General features: G+C 41.0%; 1 protein-coding gene across 3 annotated transcripts in view; it reads right to left on the bottom strand.

The window, feature by feature from the left end:
- Nucleotides 1–7,711: 7,711 nt before the first annotated feature.
- The window catches only part of TTK (TTK protein kinase), a 58,790-nt gene continuing 48,640 nt past the window's right edge, over nt 7,712–17,861 (bottom strand). For all 3 annotated transcript variants that reach the window (XM_073675612.1, XM_073675611.1, XM_073675613.1), the window contains 3 exons: nt 11,117–11,214; nt 10,248–10,377; nt 7,712–8,610 (listed from right to left, as the gene is read on the bottom strand). In XM_073675612.1, coding sequence (XP_073531713.1) covers nt 10,288–10,377; nt 11,117–11,214 — 188 coding nt within the window. In that variant the 3' untranslated portion in view covers nt 7,712–8,610; nt 10,248–10,287. The remainder of the gene's footprint in view (nt 8,611–10,247; nt 10,378–11,116; nt 11,215–17,861) is intronic.

Raw genomic sequence — 17,861 nt, 5'->3', positions numbered from 1 at the left:
CTGCAGGGGGAATATTGAAATTTTCTAAACCAGGGGTCCCAAGCTAAAAATGGGGTCTGGGGACACTTAGAAAAATCCAGTTAATGTGCGGGCTACATTGTTAAACTAAGGCTGGGGCTACACCGCGATTTTAGCTGCGACAGAGGTCACACGGCCAAAGTTTCCTCTGCGTAGTTGTTAGATTGAGGGGTCACACAAGTAAAATTACCCAATATGCAGTTTTATAACTCCATAGCTCCCTACATAAATAGTATGGCAGCCCCACAACCCCCTATACATAGTATTACAGTATGTTGGCCCCATAGTCTCCCCAATACAAAAATATGATAGCCCCTTAGTCACTTTTATACAGTATGATGGCCCCACAACCACCATGTGTAAGATTATGATTATCCCACAGCCACTTTGTGTACAGTATGAGGACTCCACAATGAAGATTGAGTCAACAGCAACAGAACAAAGAACATTAGGTCACATTTATCATGGGGACAGAGGGTTGTTTTATGAGAACTTATAAAAGACTTGTTATTGTAAGAAAACGCTGAGGGTGAACCAGAAGGAGATTCATTTTTTGGTAAGGTGCCACACCTTAACAGTCGAGCAAGAAACAAGCCTTCAATGCTCTCATTGGTTGTTGCTAACCTCACCCTGTTAAGGCAACTATCAGCAGACGCGCTCTTAATTTGCAAGAATAATCCTTTCTGCTCCCCTGTGGTAATCCTCACACTTTTTCAGCAGTAGGGATACTCTCCTGCAGGTGGGATGGTCTCCATACAAGGCAAGCTGCTGACTAGCGATGACCAACTCTATTGAAATACACATTCCACAGGGTTGGCAATTTTATTCAAAAAACAATGTATTAGCTGCAAATCGTTGGTACTTCTATTGACCCGAAAAGGGGTTTATAATATTCTGAGCTCTCCTACGATGGTATCCAATGCCTTTTCATCTCTTCAACGCAAACACAGCCTTTGACAGTACTAAGTGGCCTCACCATAGAAATGGATAGTAACCCAGTAGTAACAAACCACCCATTTAATAACACAGTGCACTTACAGACCTTTCATGTATTTTAAAATTAATAAACTGTCCAAAAATTATTCCTCTTAGTAATTTTTGATCAGCCAGACCATTCTCTGCAGAAAACTGACGATGTCGCTATTAGAAGTAACATCATATTATGACTGAAGTGATTTTCCACAGATTCCATAATGCCCTCCTCTTCCCCACTAATACACCTACCAGAGGCAAAGGTGGTCAGTTATGGCCTGTGTTTGGAAGTACTACTTTCCAGACAGGTGACATCAATGGTGATGCTTCCATTGCTACAGGCTCCCACATCTTTAGTTTTGTTTGTCTTTTTTTCTCTTTCACTACCCCGTCCTTTGCCACTTTTCCTTTTACCATACATTTTGCACAGCATTAAACTTTTTATAATCTTTTCAATCCCGATTATTTAACCCTTGCCAAAAAGTGTGTAACAAGAAATGAGAGGTAGGTGGGTACATGTACAGAAAGAAAAATATGACCGTAGACTGCAGTATAGGTGTGGTGTGTATGGTTGTAAAATTGGGTTAGTAACACATGTATGCAAAAATAGGCATGCACTTTTAAAATGAATCTAACATTATTCATTCTGCCCAAACCAATCGTTTGCTACCCACACACTTTGTGAGACAAACAATCACAGTTAAATATCTGGATTTTAAGGAATTTTCTTTTCTTTTTTTTTAAAAAATACACCCAGTTGTCGGCGCTCACAGCAAGTGAGCATTTCTGCTACACAGAGGCAATCTGCTCATCTTCTCTGTGTAACAGAGCCGATCAGATAACGGAAGCTTCTAGTCTCCTATGGAGACTATTGAAGCATGCAGAAAAAAAATGTTTTTAAAAGCATAAAAAAAAAAAAAAAAAAAAAAAATGTATAAAAGTTTAAATCACCCCCCTTTCGCCCCATTTAAATTAAAATAAAAAAAAAACCACATACACATATTTGGTATCGCCGCGTTCAGAAATGCCCGATATATCAATATAAAAAAAGAATTAATACGATTGGTAAACGGCGTAACGAGAAAAAAATTCTAAACGCCAGAATTATGGTTTTTTTGGTTGTCGCAACATTGAATTAAAATGCAATAACGGGCGATCAAAACATCACATCTGCCCCAATATAGTATCAAAAAAAGTCAGCCCGACGCACAAAAAATAAGCCCTCACCCGGCCCCAGATCCCTGAAAATGGAGATGCTACGGGGCGTTTAAAAGTACAACTTGTCCCGCAAAAAATAAGCCCTCACACGGCCATATTGACCGAAAAATAAAAAGGCTATGGCTCTGGGAACAAGGGGAGCAAAAAATGAAAACGCAAAAAGTGAAAAACCCAAGGTCGTTTTTTAAAAAGCAAAATCATAAAAAAGCAAGACTGTCATTTGCCAAAATGCATATTGACAAGCACCAAGCTTATAGAAGAAGGTACTTTGGACAGATAAGATAAAACTGGAGCTTCACATCTCATCAGCATTATGTTCACAGACGCAAAAATGATGCATACAAAGAAAAAAAAAAAAGATTGTACCTACCATGAAACATAGAGGATTGGTTATGTTTTAGGGTTGATTTGCTGCCTCTAGCACAGGGCGTCTTAAATCTATGCACGGTGCAATGAAATCTCAAGACTATCAAGGTATTGTGGAGTGAAATGTGCTGCCCAGTGTCAGAAAGCTTGGTCTAAGTCGCAGGTCACCGGTCCTCCAACAGGATAATGACCCAAAATACACAGCTGAAAACATCTAAGAATGGCTAAGGGCAAAGCAATGGACTATTCTGAAATGGCCTTCTGTGAGCCCTGATCTAAAATCTTGTGAACATCTGTAGAAGGAGCTGAAAAATGCAATCTAGAGAAGGCACCCTTCACACATCATTTTTGTCCATGCCATTTTCATTAGTTTGTTTTGTTTTTTTAAAAAATTTTTTTATATATTCAACCACAATTCATAAGCAATGTCTGATTTTCATTAGTTGTCATTCAGGAAATCTAAATTGATAATTATTTTTGTCAGTTTCAAGTCATTTCAGTGACCATTGTGGGTTTTTACTTTAACAGAAGGGCACTAACAAATTTGTCCAAGTCGGTATATAGGGAAAAGGCTGGTTACATGGAATTAGTTTGTGCTGGAGAAAAATGATCAATCAGTGGCAGAATCAGTAAATTTAGCTTGTTACATTTAAAAAAAAAAAAAAAAAAAAAAGAAGTTACTAGTCAACAATGAAGCTCCCAAAAATCAGTGAAAAAATCCAGTGGATTACTTTTTTACGTATTTCCTATTAAATTTATTTTCAGAGGTATGTTTTAATTTTAGAAACTCATAGAAAGACCATACCAGTAAATTATAAGTAAAACAGAGCAAAGTAGACCACCCGGTAGTTTTACCACCGGGTGGGAGACAACAGGTTATAAAAGATACATAAAAATAGAACACAATGTATCCTTTGCAGCACAGATTTTAGCAAAAGTGACAGCAGTGCAGCCATATTTTTCATCACTTTTGTGTTAAAGGGTTGTCCAGTACTTTTAAAAATATGCCAATGTGTTTTAATGATGAATAGAAGCTTCTTTCTAATTACCTCCTGGTGCTGTTTCTGCCTGTGAGCGGCGCTATCGGTGGCAACTCACAGGCAGCACATGACCCCCAGCTGCAGCCGGCTCTGACATCCACTGACGTCACGACAAGTCCAGGCTGCAGCCGAGGGTCCCTCTTCCACATTCCACTGGTGGCTGTTGGCTTGTGGACGGGGTTACCCCGTGCATCACACCCGGCATCCTCCACATGCTCTCCCTGTCCCCATTCATTGGGAAAGAGCACGGTGGATGCGGGGAATAACCCCATCCACAACCCAGAGGCACCGCGGGGACCCCACTGCTGAGTCACGCCTCACTTGACGTGACGTTAGCAGGGGTCACGTGCTGCCTGTGAGCGGCCACCGATAGCACCGCTCACAGGCAGAAACAGCACCAGGAGGTAATTAGAAAGAAGCTTCTATTTATCATTAAAACACTGACATATTTTTAGAAGTACTGGACAACCCTTTTAACTTCTTAGAAACTGAAAGTTGCATTTTTTTCTACTTTTTTTTTTATCAAAGTCTGATGAATGAAAATCATTCTTGCTCTGTACAGTCTTGAAGCTAAAAGGTTACCTAGTGTCATTTACTCATATGAAGGTTACTGACCTAGAATAACCTCAGGTAACGCTGCAATCATCAATGGACAAATACTCTGCTGTAATAAACTCATGAATTGTTAGTTTATACATTATGTTCCAATTCATATACAAGACTGTTATAAAAACATTGGAAAATAATAGCGGTATTACATCACACTTAAAATCTCCCTGGACTAATCTGAACTTGCACACAAAGCAAATTACTTCTAAGCCGCCACTTGTTTTAATTATTTACTGGTTGCAACGATATACTCGTTACGTAGTGGCGGGGTTACAGACACGTCGGACCCTCACTGATCTGGTATTTATCACCTATGTACAGGTCTTCAGCATTAAAATCTCAGAAAATCTCTAAGCTTCGCAACTGTCAAGTGTTGAGGGTACAGCCGCAACACAGCCAAAAACAGCAGTGGCAATTTTCTCTGCCGCTTGAAAATTTAATGAGTATTTATTTTCCTCTGGACTAAGAAATTAATTCGCAGATATCTAGGTATCATATTATTCAGCTTCCTATGACTTACATCCTGTGAGGATCTGAGGTTGTGGGTTGTAATTATTACCTAGGCAGGTTCACAATGTAACTATTTTTATTCCTTATGTCCACGAATCAGGCGATACCCACGGTCTCCAAACTTTTGCTTGGCGCGCAGCTTTTGTATTTCCCGCCAGTATAGTCTACACTCACAGCCTATGCTCCTCTAGACTACGTATACCACGACCGTAGCACAAGTATCCAGCTATAGCCAGCAACAACCTCCCATTCTGTCGTCAGTGTCCTTAACACCCCAAGCCCCCCCCAGAATTAACCTCGGTCCTTGGGAAACACTCCCAACCCCAAAGTTAACTGTGCATTGGCGGAGGTATTTTCCTGCAGCAGAGCCCCATCACCTGGGACTGCATGTGAGACCCCCTGTGGTGACTGCTCCACTGAGTCTTACTATACCCATCCACATAATGGGACTAGAGGCTGGGAGAACAATGGCTTGAGGCCCCTGAGACACTAACGAAAGTAATGGAATGATTGCTGTATCTGATTACCAATCTTGTGTCTGGGCTTATGTATGCATAAGATCCAGCCCGCATGTCTTCCTCGGCTTACCGTCACTGAATGGAAACATTGATTACAGAAGCTGAACACTTTCCAGGAGAGATTTATGCCCTTAAACTGACGAGCGAGCAAATCTCTAATAAAACACAGCAAAAAAATATCTAATAAAACACAACAATAAGATTGACGTAACAGGTGTAATGTGCTGGAAAAAAAAGTCTGCATCTCTTAAAGCTGTTGACTTCGCTCTACGTTCATTGGTCAGATAGTCTTTAATCTAGATTGTGAGCCCCAATGGGGACAGTGCCCATAATGTCTGTGAAGCGATGTGGAATTAATGGCACAATACGAGTAAAATAAATAAATAATCCGTGGCCAGCTCCTCACACATGCCCAAATAGAAGTCTTTGGAGGGTTGACCCTACTGACACTCCCTACAACCTCAGTGTCTGCTAATGTTTTCTGCACCCATTGCATTTGTACCTTGTGTAGAAAGCAAAAACTTCTGTTAAAAGTTGGTGCGAATTGATTTGCAATAATCTATGGTCGCTGAACAGGAGCCAAGCGAATCGCTTCCTATTTGATGGCATCTGTGGCGCTTTTTGTTTTTCTTAGCTGACCTGGCGCAACGTCACGTCCATCGATAACAGAGGTATTAGGCGGTTCTCAGTGCTTTCATCAAGCGGCCATGACTATTGATATGTCTGATGGACCAGATCCTGCAAATTGATTTGCACCAACTCTGCTTCTGTTAACCACTACTTTCAGTGACCATCCTAAGTGTAAATTCACACAGTGCAGTTCTGTCGTAGTCCAAAACTGCATTGGATTAGACTTAGACAAACCTGGTTTAGACATTGCTTGTGAGATTTAGCAATACTAGTGCAAAGAAAAAGTGGAGTAGTTTCCCAAAATAACCAATCAGAATTAGTGATGAGCGAGTATGTTTTGTTAACCCTTTCGCCGAGTATACGCGGCCGAGCACAGAGTATTTATAGCGTGCTCGGGCTTTAAGTTTTTGTTGCTCCGTGAACATGATTTGCGACTGTTTGACAGATTTAATACATGTGAGGAATGCTGGAAAAACAGGGATTCCTCACATGTATTAAATCTGTGAGTCGCAAATCATGTTCACGGAGGGACGAAAACTTAAAGCCTGAGCACGCTATAAATACTCGGTGCTCGGCCGAGTATACTCGGCGAAAGGGTTAACAAAACATACTCGCTCATCACTAATCAGAATCCTACTCATTTCAAAGAACTACTCTGATCTTATTGGGGAACTACTTAACATTTTCTTATCACCACTTTCGATAAATCTCCACTTACGTTTTTTTGCCTTTGGCCCAAATGTAATAGACCAATTTAAATCAAAATGGAACACATTGCCAAACGAAAACAGAAACATGTCAAAAACTTGCTTTTTTTATGGAAAATCTTCACCAAAATTGGATTGAATCAAAACTGCACTGTGTGACCTTACCCTTACAAGTATATTCATTATACATTTGAGGTAGAAATCCTGTGCTGCAAAGTCTCGCACAGCAGGCGCAGTGGGTCTAAAAGCCCAATGACTAGTCAAAAATATAGGTTATGCCACTAACTTAGAGGTTCCTATAATATAGCACAGAGCACAGCACTGGTACGTCTAGAAAGGCTTCTAAGAAAGGAATGTAAACTTGAGCTTTTTATGGATTTACCTGGACTGCTATGATATACACAGTAGAAAGACTTTATTGTCCTTATGGGGAGAAAAAACATTGTTAATTCCTGGGCCTCTCCATAGAAGAGATACAAAAGGGCTACTTCTAGGAGTGACCCTACTAGTGCAGATCCATAGGCTATGTTCACACATTATGTTTTTTTTTTTTTGCATCAAAAATCTGCTGCAAAACCTGATCTTCAAGTGCTATTTGTTCAGGATTTTTCTTGAAGTTTTGGTGCTTTTTTATGTTTTTTTTCCCCCCTGTCCTTCTGTCTCTTTTTATGCATAAAAGTACACAAAGTTCTGTGAAAAACCTTATTCTATTTTATTTTGGCATCAAAAAATGCTGATTCCAATTTTGATGTGTTTTTTTCAGCATTTTATTCACCGCCCATTACTTCCTATGGGTGAAAAAACGCTGAAAGAAGTGACATGCTCTATTATCCCCAAAAAAACATGCAAGACACAAAATCCTGAACCCAAAAAAAAACCATGATGTGTGAACTAGGAATTCTGGAATCTCAAACTTTGCTGGTACTGCAAAAGGCAGCTGAAAATTTGTGTAAAAATCTGCAGCAAAAACACTGAAAAAAAAACATGATGTGTGAACATAGCCATATACGGAGATTCTCATGGTCTTGGAAATAGCGATAGTATCTTTAAATCTGTCTAGATCCGTCTCATGCTAAAGGTCTACCCATTTCTTATTGCAAAAAATTACAACCACAGGACGCAATTACAATATTATTTGTTTTAATGGTTTCAGTGTTAACGTCAAACAGATTTCCTTGGCACAATTGTAGAAGGAAATGTTAGAACATTACAAATAGAATATGTACATCTTGCAATAAAAAAGGCATAAGGTGTAGTTTCAGAATTGGACATACACAAGTGCATAACAATGTATACATTTGCATCAGCTTCCAAATATAAGATGTTGGATTGATGATGTATGGATTTACACACAGAGGAAAATAAAAACCAAACAGTAATAGTACAACATATTTACACAGTGATGGATGAAGAAATGCTGGGAATTCTCGGATTCTAATGAATGACAGCTTGAAAGTAGTTGAAATAAATATATTCACAGCACGAATGAACACACTAAGGCCTGACCCTGTACAGATGAAATGCTTACTATATGTTCCTTATATTAAAAAAAAAAAAAAAATACACTATCAAAAAAGTTACAAATTAAAGAGTTAATATGGTCCGCATTGACCATTTTCAGCACGGATCTCAAGCTTTCAAGGAAAAAATCCCAAACATGTGCTCGACTGGTGCGATTTACAGACTAGTAAATGGTACATAGCAGGCAGCTCCTGCATCCATCCATCTGCTACCTGACGAACACAGAGCTGTGGACATAACTGGTCCGCGCTCGTCTGAACTTCGTAATGGGCTTAGTGTTTTTCTAGTATTGGCCACTTCAGGATACTCTTCCTTAGATACCATTCTAACAAGGAAGAGAACACTCTCTGCACCTTTATTCTACCATGTTAGTTCACTATAACTACAATACTAGTTTTATTTCAATTCAGAAGCAGTGAGATGGAGGAATAATTGTGTAAATTCTCCAGGAAATGATACACTAAAGATCATGTCCGGCAAAGTTTTATTTGTCCATTGCATCTAAGAAAAAAAAAATGAAGATAATTAGCAAAAAGTCTCAGTTTAAAATGTTTTAATTAGTTGTGTTAACAGCAGTACTGCAGACCTATGTGTCTCTATAGTTACAGACTACAAACAAACCTGCCTGTAGTCAGAAGGTAGTAATCTGGCCGCTCTATAAAAGGGCTGACTCTCCATTACATCCACTGTACAAAACAACAATATCTGCAATGTACATGCTGTTAAAAAAAGGTCCAGCTAAAGAGAATCTGTCACCCTTTTCAGCTTTTTGCTTTATTAATATGGGCATGCAGGTTGTATACAGCTGAAATTGGTCATACCTGTATGCCTCCTGGATGATGCCTTGTTTAGTAAAAATCATCTTTTATAGCTTCAATCTTCCAGGCTATGGGGCGTATACTGCCAGGAAGATCAGACTGCCTCAGGTCTTCATTATACAAGATTTCTCCTCCCCTTCTATTCAGACGTCTTTGACGTCATGTGCGCAGCCGGAAATCCCGCGCCTGCGCATTCTGCCTGCCATCGCTCCTCTGCACTGTTGGGAATTTACCTAACGTGCGACGGAGATCACTGGGACCGGAAGTTATAGTGATTCTCTGTCGCCTGCGCACATCAAAATTGAAGACAGTGCCCACAGAAGGGCGGAACAAAGCAGAGGAGCGACAGCAGGCAAAAGCGCAGGCGCTGGACTTCCGGTCGCGCACATGACTTCAAAGGGACGTATGAAGAGAAGGAGGAGGAGAAATCTTGCATAATGAAGACTGGAGGAAGACTTATCTTCCAGGCAGAATACGCCCCCTAGCCTGGGAAATCAAAGCTATAAAAGATGATTTTTATAAACAAAGCATCATCATGGAGGCATACACGTATGACTAATTTCAGCTGTAAACAACCTGTATGCCCATATTAACACAAAAAGCTCAAAAGGGTGACAGATTCCCTTTAAGTGTTACATTTTCTTACTTCTATTGCTACAAAGTGTTCAAAATTTTTAGCACTGTGCATTTCCCCATAATTAGTTTCATGCTGTTTGTTATGTATTGTCTCTATAAAGGGTCCCTTCATGTACTGCACAACAGCCAATAGAAATCCCAAACTGGGAAGGCGGCTCTTGCTCTTGGCTGGTTCGCAGTGACTCACTATGCAGACATCCGAGACCAGTGGACCTGCACAGTGTTAAATACTTTGAACAACAGGTGGCACCATATAATATAAGTACATGACATAACTCTATACTGGATTCTTTTTTATAGCATGTAATTTGTACACATAAATTTGCTATAACATCTTAGAGGGGACCTTTCACCAGTTTTCATCACAAGCCTCTTAAATAAAAGGTATTTACAATTCAGCATTTAAAGAACACATACATGATCCCATCATGCTAATTATGCAATAGTGGTTAATGTATCACAGCTTTATCTATTCTGATGCTCATTTAGTATGAACTGAATTAGAATATAGAAAAAGTATAAACTAAACCGAGGATTTCCAAGAGTTATGGACAGAATATAAGATATATAGACATATATTTTGAGGATTACAATGGTAACAGCAGATGAGTTGACAGGAGCATAGAACACCTAGTACTTGAATTAAATGGTTACACATTCTGGGACTGAAATGTACAAAATTACCAATGCTTCGATCTTTAGTCTTGCTTTTTGAGGCTGGCTATCACTTCATGGTCTGGGAGTTTTGATTTGTCTGTTTCTTAATTGTAGTTAAATCTAGGCTTTGACCACTGCTGCATTGATCATATAAACTCTGAAAGAAAAGGACATCAATTATTGTTAATCAATTCTATCAAAGCATTCGAAATAATTCAGTTGAGAAAAAAAAACTACCAGCCTGAGTTTTGTAGCTGTACATTGGAGAATGTGAGTGCAAGAAAATGCAGTATGCCAAACATCAATGATCACCAGTCTAAGGCTACGTTCACGTTGATTTTATTTCTGCAAAGATCAATGAGAGTGGGAAGCCGTTCATACATAAACAGCAGCTCTGGGAGGCTAGTCTGACATCCCACAGAAATATTAATTAAGGAATAGGCATTCAATGAGCGCAAATCTTATGGGCAGTGAATCCCTATTCCCCACAGCGCTGTTACATGCAGTGTACCATATGCAATCTGTCTGAAAAAGGTCCTTTCCACCAAAAACGTCACTGTTTTTGGATTGTTTTGCTAATAAATCTGATATTTTTCCGCAACTCGATGAGTGCTGGATTCTTTCTTCACTAATTACATATGGGCATACAGCATTGAAAGCACTAAATGTAAAAGAAAGTGAACACAGAGAATGAATCGCCGGTCATAAAACTTTACAATGCAGTGTTGACACCAGCTCTATGAATATGATGTACTAATAAGATAGCAGTCAGGAATGCTCCGGGAAATCCTGTATGACTGATAAGTAGGAGACCTTGGGATCTTACAGAGGGTAAAAAAAAAGATAATGTATAATAGACTATAACTAGTTTACACTATTAAACTGGGTGTACTCACCTTGGCAGCTCTACATATCGAATTTGGTGAATTCAGTCCAATGAGTTGGCCAAGAATACGCTTCATTTCCTCTGTGGTACCTTTCTGTACTTGTTCCTCTGTAATTAATATGCTATTATTTAGATCATCATTAACTTCCAGGGTTCTGTTATATTTAAAGGGGTTATCTAGAACTATTTTTTTTTGTCATTTAGCCAAGAACTAACAGGCAGGTAGTTGCTAACTACCTGCCTGGTGCCGGTCACAGAACGCTCCTGCCACCAATTCTGCTGCTTCATTTGAACGCACGTCAATAAAGCAGTTCTTCCTCTTCCAGGACGGGCAGTGACTGCTGACGTCATGCTGCAGTTGGGCAGTGGGGAGCCGGCAGTCAATTAGAATGACATCAGCAGTCACGCCCCATCAACAGAGCACAGTGGAAGTGAAGCAGCTGCTCTGTCGACATGACGTCAATGAAAGATGCAGACCAGGCAGGAAGTTAGTACCTGCCTGCCTGAAAGTTCTCAGGCACATAAGGAAACAATAAAATAGTCCCAGCTAACTCCTATTAATACATAACACATAAGCAGATATCATGGACCATACCAGCTCAGAAATTAAACTTGCATGAAAGGAGAGAGTGAGCTGCCAAGGCAGTCTTATAAGGCAAAAGAGAAAGACAGAAGGAAAGAAAGGAAGAAAAGAAGCAGCTTATGACTTTTTGTAGTGAAGATAGCATTATTGCAGCTTGTAGGCTTTTTGAGTAGGTAGTTTCCTGGTTGGCTTTGAACCTCTCAAGAGTAGGAAAGACTCGGATGTGCTGAGATAGCAAAATCACAACACATTGTGACAATGGAGATGTATCAGTGGACAAGAGAAGAGCAGAGCAATAGTTCCTAGAAAGACCAGAGATTACATATGTGAAGATAGCAGGAGATTAGGACACCAATGTATGAAGGAGACAAGTGGTTGAATGACCTGTATGTTGTTAACATTCTGACATGTTAACTCTGGGCGACGAACAGGCAGTGAAATTCACTGGTGGAGAGACGGCAGACCAAAGTAGCAAGAGCAGGATTAACCATGTAGTAGAGTTCAGCATGCATTGCAATCATTTGAGCACATTTATGTAAATGTGAAAGTTTGGTAACAAGCAGATTTGAGAAATTTTTGGGTGCTGGAGACACAAGAAAGTGGTGAGGGATTAGATAAAATGATCTGAAAGATAGGGCGGAGTAAATGTTAAGGTTTACAATGCCTTTGTGAGACTGGAGAAAACATGGTAGACATAAAACATATTCCCCACATGGACTTACCTTTTCCTAGTGCCCCTTCTACTTAGTTCTAGTAAACCACAAGAGTCAGAACCCCCTCGATCTTCTACAAGACAACCCCCTTAAATTCACGTGTACTTAACCGCAATAGTTTAAATCTAAGGCATATATTATATAACCTTGTAAATGGTTCTGAAGAGATTTGAATATGTTTTCAGAACTTAAATGGGGCTGTCCAGTTAAAACAAGCCATCGCCATATCCATGAGATAGGAAAAAACTTGCTGATCGGTGGGTGTCTGACTGCTGGGACCCGCACTAATTGACAGATCAGGGAACTTTTATCACCATTACAACACAAAGCAGCAGATCAGATGTCCGATTGCCTTTACAGTCATTCTGTATGGGGCAGCTGAAAAATGCAGAGCACATGGCTGAGGTTTCCCATAGGGAATGAATAGAGCAGCAGTCAAGCAAACTACAGCTCCATTCCAACAGATAAAAGTGCCACATTCTGCCGATTGGGGCAGGTTCCAGTGGTAGTCTCCTTAAGATCAACACATTATTATTAGTGATGAGTGAGTATGTTCAGTTAACCCTTTCGCCGAGTATACTCGGCCGAGCACCGAGTATTTATAAAATGGTTGGGCTTTAAGTTTTCGTCGCTCCGTGAACATGATTTGCGACTGTTTTACAGATTTAATATATGTGAGGAATGCCTGTTTTTCCAGCATTCCTCACATGTATTAAATCTGTCAAACAGTTGCAAATCATGCTCACGGAGCGACGAAAACTTAAAGCCCGAGCATTCTATGAATACTCGGTGCTCGGCCGAGTATACTCGGCGAAAGGGTTAACCGAACATACTCGCTCATCACCAATTATTATGCATCTGGTGAATGGCTTACTTGTTTTTAGCGGACAACTACTTTAATACTAAGCTATGTGCCCACGATGCAGAAATGAAGCAGAAAATTTCTGCAGCATTTCTGCATCTCCCTGGCAGAAAAAACGCATGCAGATTGTGCATGCGTTTTTCCTGCAGAATACATGCGGATTCACATGCGTATCCACATGCGTTAACGCATGTGTTTCCGCATGCGGACTGACAAGCACTTTCCAGGCGATAGCATCACTTGGAAAGTGCTTGACAACTTGGTCACACTATATAAATCCATGCAACCGCCATGGATTTATACAGTGTGACCGTAAAAATAAAAAAATAAAGCTATACTTACCCCCAATCCCCCGCCGCGTGTGCTGTCGCGCTCGTCCTGGCTATTTCCGGGTTGCCGGCATCTCAGAGACAGCCTGCGGTCACATGACCGCGACGTCATCTCAGGTCCTGGAAGGAGAAGCGCTGCAGGGGCCGCCGGACAGGTGAATATAAACTTTATTTATTACTTTATTATATTTTTTACAGGTACAATGGTACCCAGGTCTGGAGGAGAGTCTTCTCTGCTCCAGAACTGGGTACCATCCGCACATTGAGACGCATAAAATCCGCTTGTACAAATGTACAGACACGGATTCTATGCGTCTCAATGCAAGTCAATGGCGGCGCTTCCGCAAAATTAATGAACATGCTGCGGATTTATTTGCGCTGCAGAAACGCTGCGGAAAAATCCACAGCATGTGCATTGACATTGCGGAATGCCAATGGGGACCATGGGGTGCGGATTACCATACGTTTTTGATGCGTTTCCGCTGCGGAAATTCCACAGCATAAACGCATGAAAAACGCATCGTGTGCACGCAGCCTTAAAGGTGTAGTTTTCTTTGAAAATGCCATCAATATCCGATTCTGGGGATCCAACACCTTGCCAAATCAGATGGAAAGACTTACCAGTAATGTAATTTTTCAGAATTAACAACAGCACCACAGTGAGAGGGGATCCACCCTTCAAGGTCAAGAAACCTACAGGATAAAAGGGTGGTACCTCTCCCACGCATCCGTTGGATTACAAAGCACAAGAGAACCTACAAATGGTTATTTACAAACAGCATTGAACACCAAACACCACATGTTTCCCTTAAGCACTAAGTAACATTACACCAAAAGTGAAATAGTGTTTACCCATACAAGTGATGGGAGGGAATATAAGAGTGCTGTCATGGGCTCTGAAAAATTACATTACCAGTAAGTAATTATGTTTTTATCTCACCCACGACAGCACCACGGAGAGAATTACAGAGAAATAAGTATTCAGGGAGGGACCACAGCCTGCTAAACACTTCTCCCAAAGGTGAGATCAGAAGAGGAAGCCAAATCCAACCTATAATAAGTAGAAAGTGGACCATGTCGCTGCCTTACAAATCTGTTCAAGGGACTCGTATGACCTCTCCACCCAGGAGGTTACAACGGCTCTTGTGAAGTGAGCCTTTAGCCCTTCTGGAATAATACTATCACTCACAGTATAATCTAAACTGGTGGCTTCCCTAATCCATCTGGCTAGGGTACATTTAGAGGCTTTAAGCCCCTTTCTAAGATACAGAAAAAAGATAAATAACGATCTCGCTTTTCTCCAGAAAAGCCGTAACTGATAAGTATTTAATCAAACATCTTTTGAGGTCTGGCGTATGAAGTTTCTTTTATTTGTGATTTTTGGGATTAGCACAGAAAAATAAAAGAACTACTTCTTGCGTAATGGAACCTGGAAGCTACTTTAGGGAACTGGCATTGAAATGACTATCTTCCAGGATCTGAGTGAAGGGAGAACCTAGTAACAGGGACTAGAGGTCGCTAACCCTGAGAACTGATGTTATGGCCACTAGAAGGACTGTTTTTAGTGAGAATCTTTACGGATATAAAGTCTATAGGCTCAAAAAAGAGAATCTGTCAGGACTGACACAACCAGATTGAAATCGTATGGAGGTAAATTTGGCCTGGGAATTGGTCGGTATCTAGAGAAAGTTTTAATAAAATGGGAAACTCAATGGTTACCTGCCAGGTCACAATGATAGAACACTCCATAGGCCGAAACCTGAAACCTGAACTTTGAGGGCGCTAGTGCAGAGTCCCTGCTTTAGACCTTTTTGAAGGAACTAAAATAGAACTGACTGGTCCTCCCTCTCCCAGCTTTGGTTCTGAAGTGGCTAGGAATTTTCTCTAGGTCCTACCATAGATATTCGTGGTGACTGCCTTCCTACTTTGCAGCAGGGTAGAAATCAGGTTAGGAGAAAACGCTGTCTTTCAAAAACGACCTCTCAAGTTTCATGCTGTTAAATGTAGGCTTCCTGCTTGAGGATGTCGTATCAGGCCCTGAGGGAGAAGATCTGGAACTTCAGGTAGCACCCAAGGCTCGGTGACAGACTTCATTCTCAGCCATGAAAATCACAGACTCTTGGGCCAGAAGGGTGCCATCAGGATGACTCTTGCCCTGTCTTCCCTGATTTAACTCAGGACTGCTGGAATTAGAATCACGGGTGGAAAGGCATATGCTAGATTGTAACTTCATCTGATCAGAAAGGCATCCACTACCTGAGTATTCTCCCCGGGATTCAGAGAACAACATTTTTCCACCTTCCTGAATTGTCTGTTTGCAAATGAGTCCATGTCCGGCAGGCCCTACATGTTCACAATCTGACTGGGCATTGAATGAATCAATTTTCATTTTCCCTGCTTTGGCAGTTTGTGGCTTAAAAAGTCCCCCTTGCTGTTATCTTTTCCTTTTATATATGCCTTGGGGCTTGCATCTGTGGCAATAATCCTTGAAATCTGGTTTACCTAAGGAACCCCTTTGGCTAGATTTTCTATGTTCAACCACCAATGAAGGGAGTGGGTCATTATCGGGGATATTCTCCCTTCCAGATGTGCTTTCAAGGTAAAATTGTTCCTTCGAATATCCCACTGAAACTGTCTGGATGAAACTGGGCCCATAACACTGAATGAATACATGATGTCAGAGAACCCAGCAAATACACAGCCTCCCAGAAGGACATGGTGGGGACTTTTACCGCATTTAATAGCTGGCTACATATTCTTTCTATATTGCCCTCTGGAAGACAACATTCCTGATTTCTGGAGTCCAGCAAGAGTAAAACGATCTGCACTTTCAGGGGCTTTAGCCTCAATTTTTTTAGATTTAGCAGCCCACCTAAGTTTTTCAAGGTAGTGTTGACCTCTTCTAGCTGAATGTTGCAGTGATTAACCGAACTGCCTATAATTAGGAAGTCATTCAGATATGGGACTACAGGCACATCTTTCTCTCGAAGGTGAGCTGACCCTTCCGCTATTACTTTTTGTAAAGACCCGAGGGGCCACTGCAGTCAGACTGGAAGGGCTCTGTACTGAAAGTGTTAGATTTCTCCTTTTGATTAAAGCTAGTCTGCAGAATTTATGGTATTCCACATGTATCGGCACGTGATAGTTCGCATCCTTCAGATCCAGGACAGCCATATAACAGTCCAAAGAAAAGCATCTTTATGGTTGATCTTAAGGACTCCATCTTGAATGTCTGAACTTTCAGGAATCTGTTCAGACCCCTCAAGTAAATTTCTGTCCTGAAATTCCTGTCTGGCTTTTTTTATCAAAAAGAGAGGTGAATAAAACCCTTCCCACTTATCTTGTATAGGGACCTCCAAAAGGACGAACTTCTTTACCAGATCTAGGACCTCAGATTCCAAGGCTAGCTGTTCCCTCGGAGAAGCCCGTGGAGATGTCAGAGTAAACTTCTGTGGAGTAACAGCTTGAGATTCCAGCCTTAGGCCGGATCTCACTAGTTGAGAACCTTGTCGCTTGTCAAAATTTTTTCCCAGGCAGGGAAAAAAAGAGCAAGAGCCTTCCCCATACACAGGGACAGGAGTCACAGGGAGGATTTCTTTATTTCATGGGAGGGACCACCAAACATCAAACCTCTTCTTTTTTTCCTCCGGTCACCCCATGTATCTTGATTCCTGAGGGGGTCTTCTCCTGTTAAACCTTTTCCGAAAGGATCTTCTATAAGCTGGAATGTAAAAATTGGATAATCCTTTTTTGCAGTCTCCTGCTTTTTACAAAATGTCGTCTAAGACTGGCCTAAATAGGTATTCCCCTACACATGGGATAAAGCATAGCTTTCACTTAGCTTGAATATCCCCCCGCCAGCATTTCAAGCAGAGAGCTCAACGGGCTGCATTAGAAAGTGCTGCTGATATACCTCCCAGGCTTGCAGAATCCGCTGAAGCATCAGATAGAAAGGTTGCTGCTTCCTTCATTAACGGAATTGTGGCCAAAATACTGTCCCTTGTCACCTTAACCTTCAGTTGACCTTCCAGATGATCCAGCCAAACCATTAAATATCTGGCTGCACATGTTGCCGAGATGGCTGGTTTCAGAGCTCCTGCCGATAATTCTCAATTACCCTTAAGAAAGCTATCCGCCTTCCTATCCAAGGGATCCTTAAGCATCCCCATATCTTCAAAGGGTAAAGTGAACCTTTTTGATGCCTTTGAGACAGCTACATCTAATTTCGTGGCTTTATACCAAGATGATGTCAAGGCATCATCAAAAAG

Source organism: Phyllobates terribilis, unplaced genomic scaffold, assembly GCF_046119375.1.
Source record: "Phyllobates terribilis strain yellow unplaced genomic scaffold, ASM4611937v1 Scaffold_3__8_contigs__length_932513732, whole genome shotgun sequence".
NCBI lineage: Eukaryota > Metazoa > Chordata > Amphibia > Anura > Dendrobatidae > Phyllobates > Phyllobates terribilis.
The sequence above is the reverse complement of the archived record's forward strand: the minus strand, read 5'-3'. Positions and strand labels throughout refer to the sequence as shown.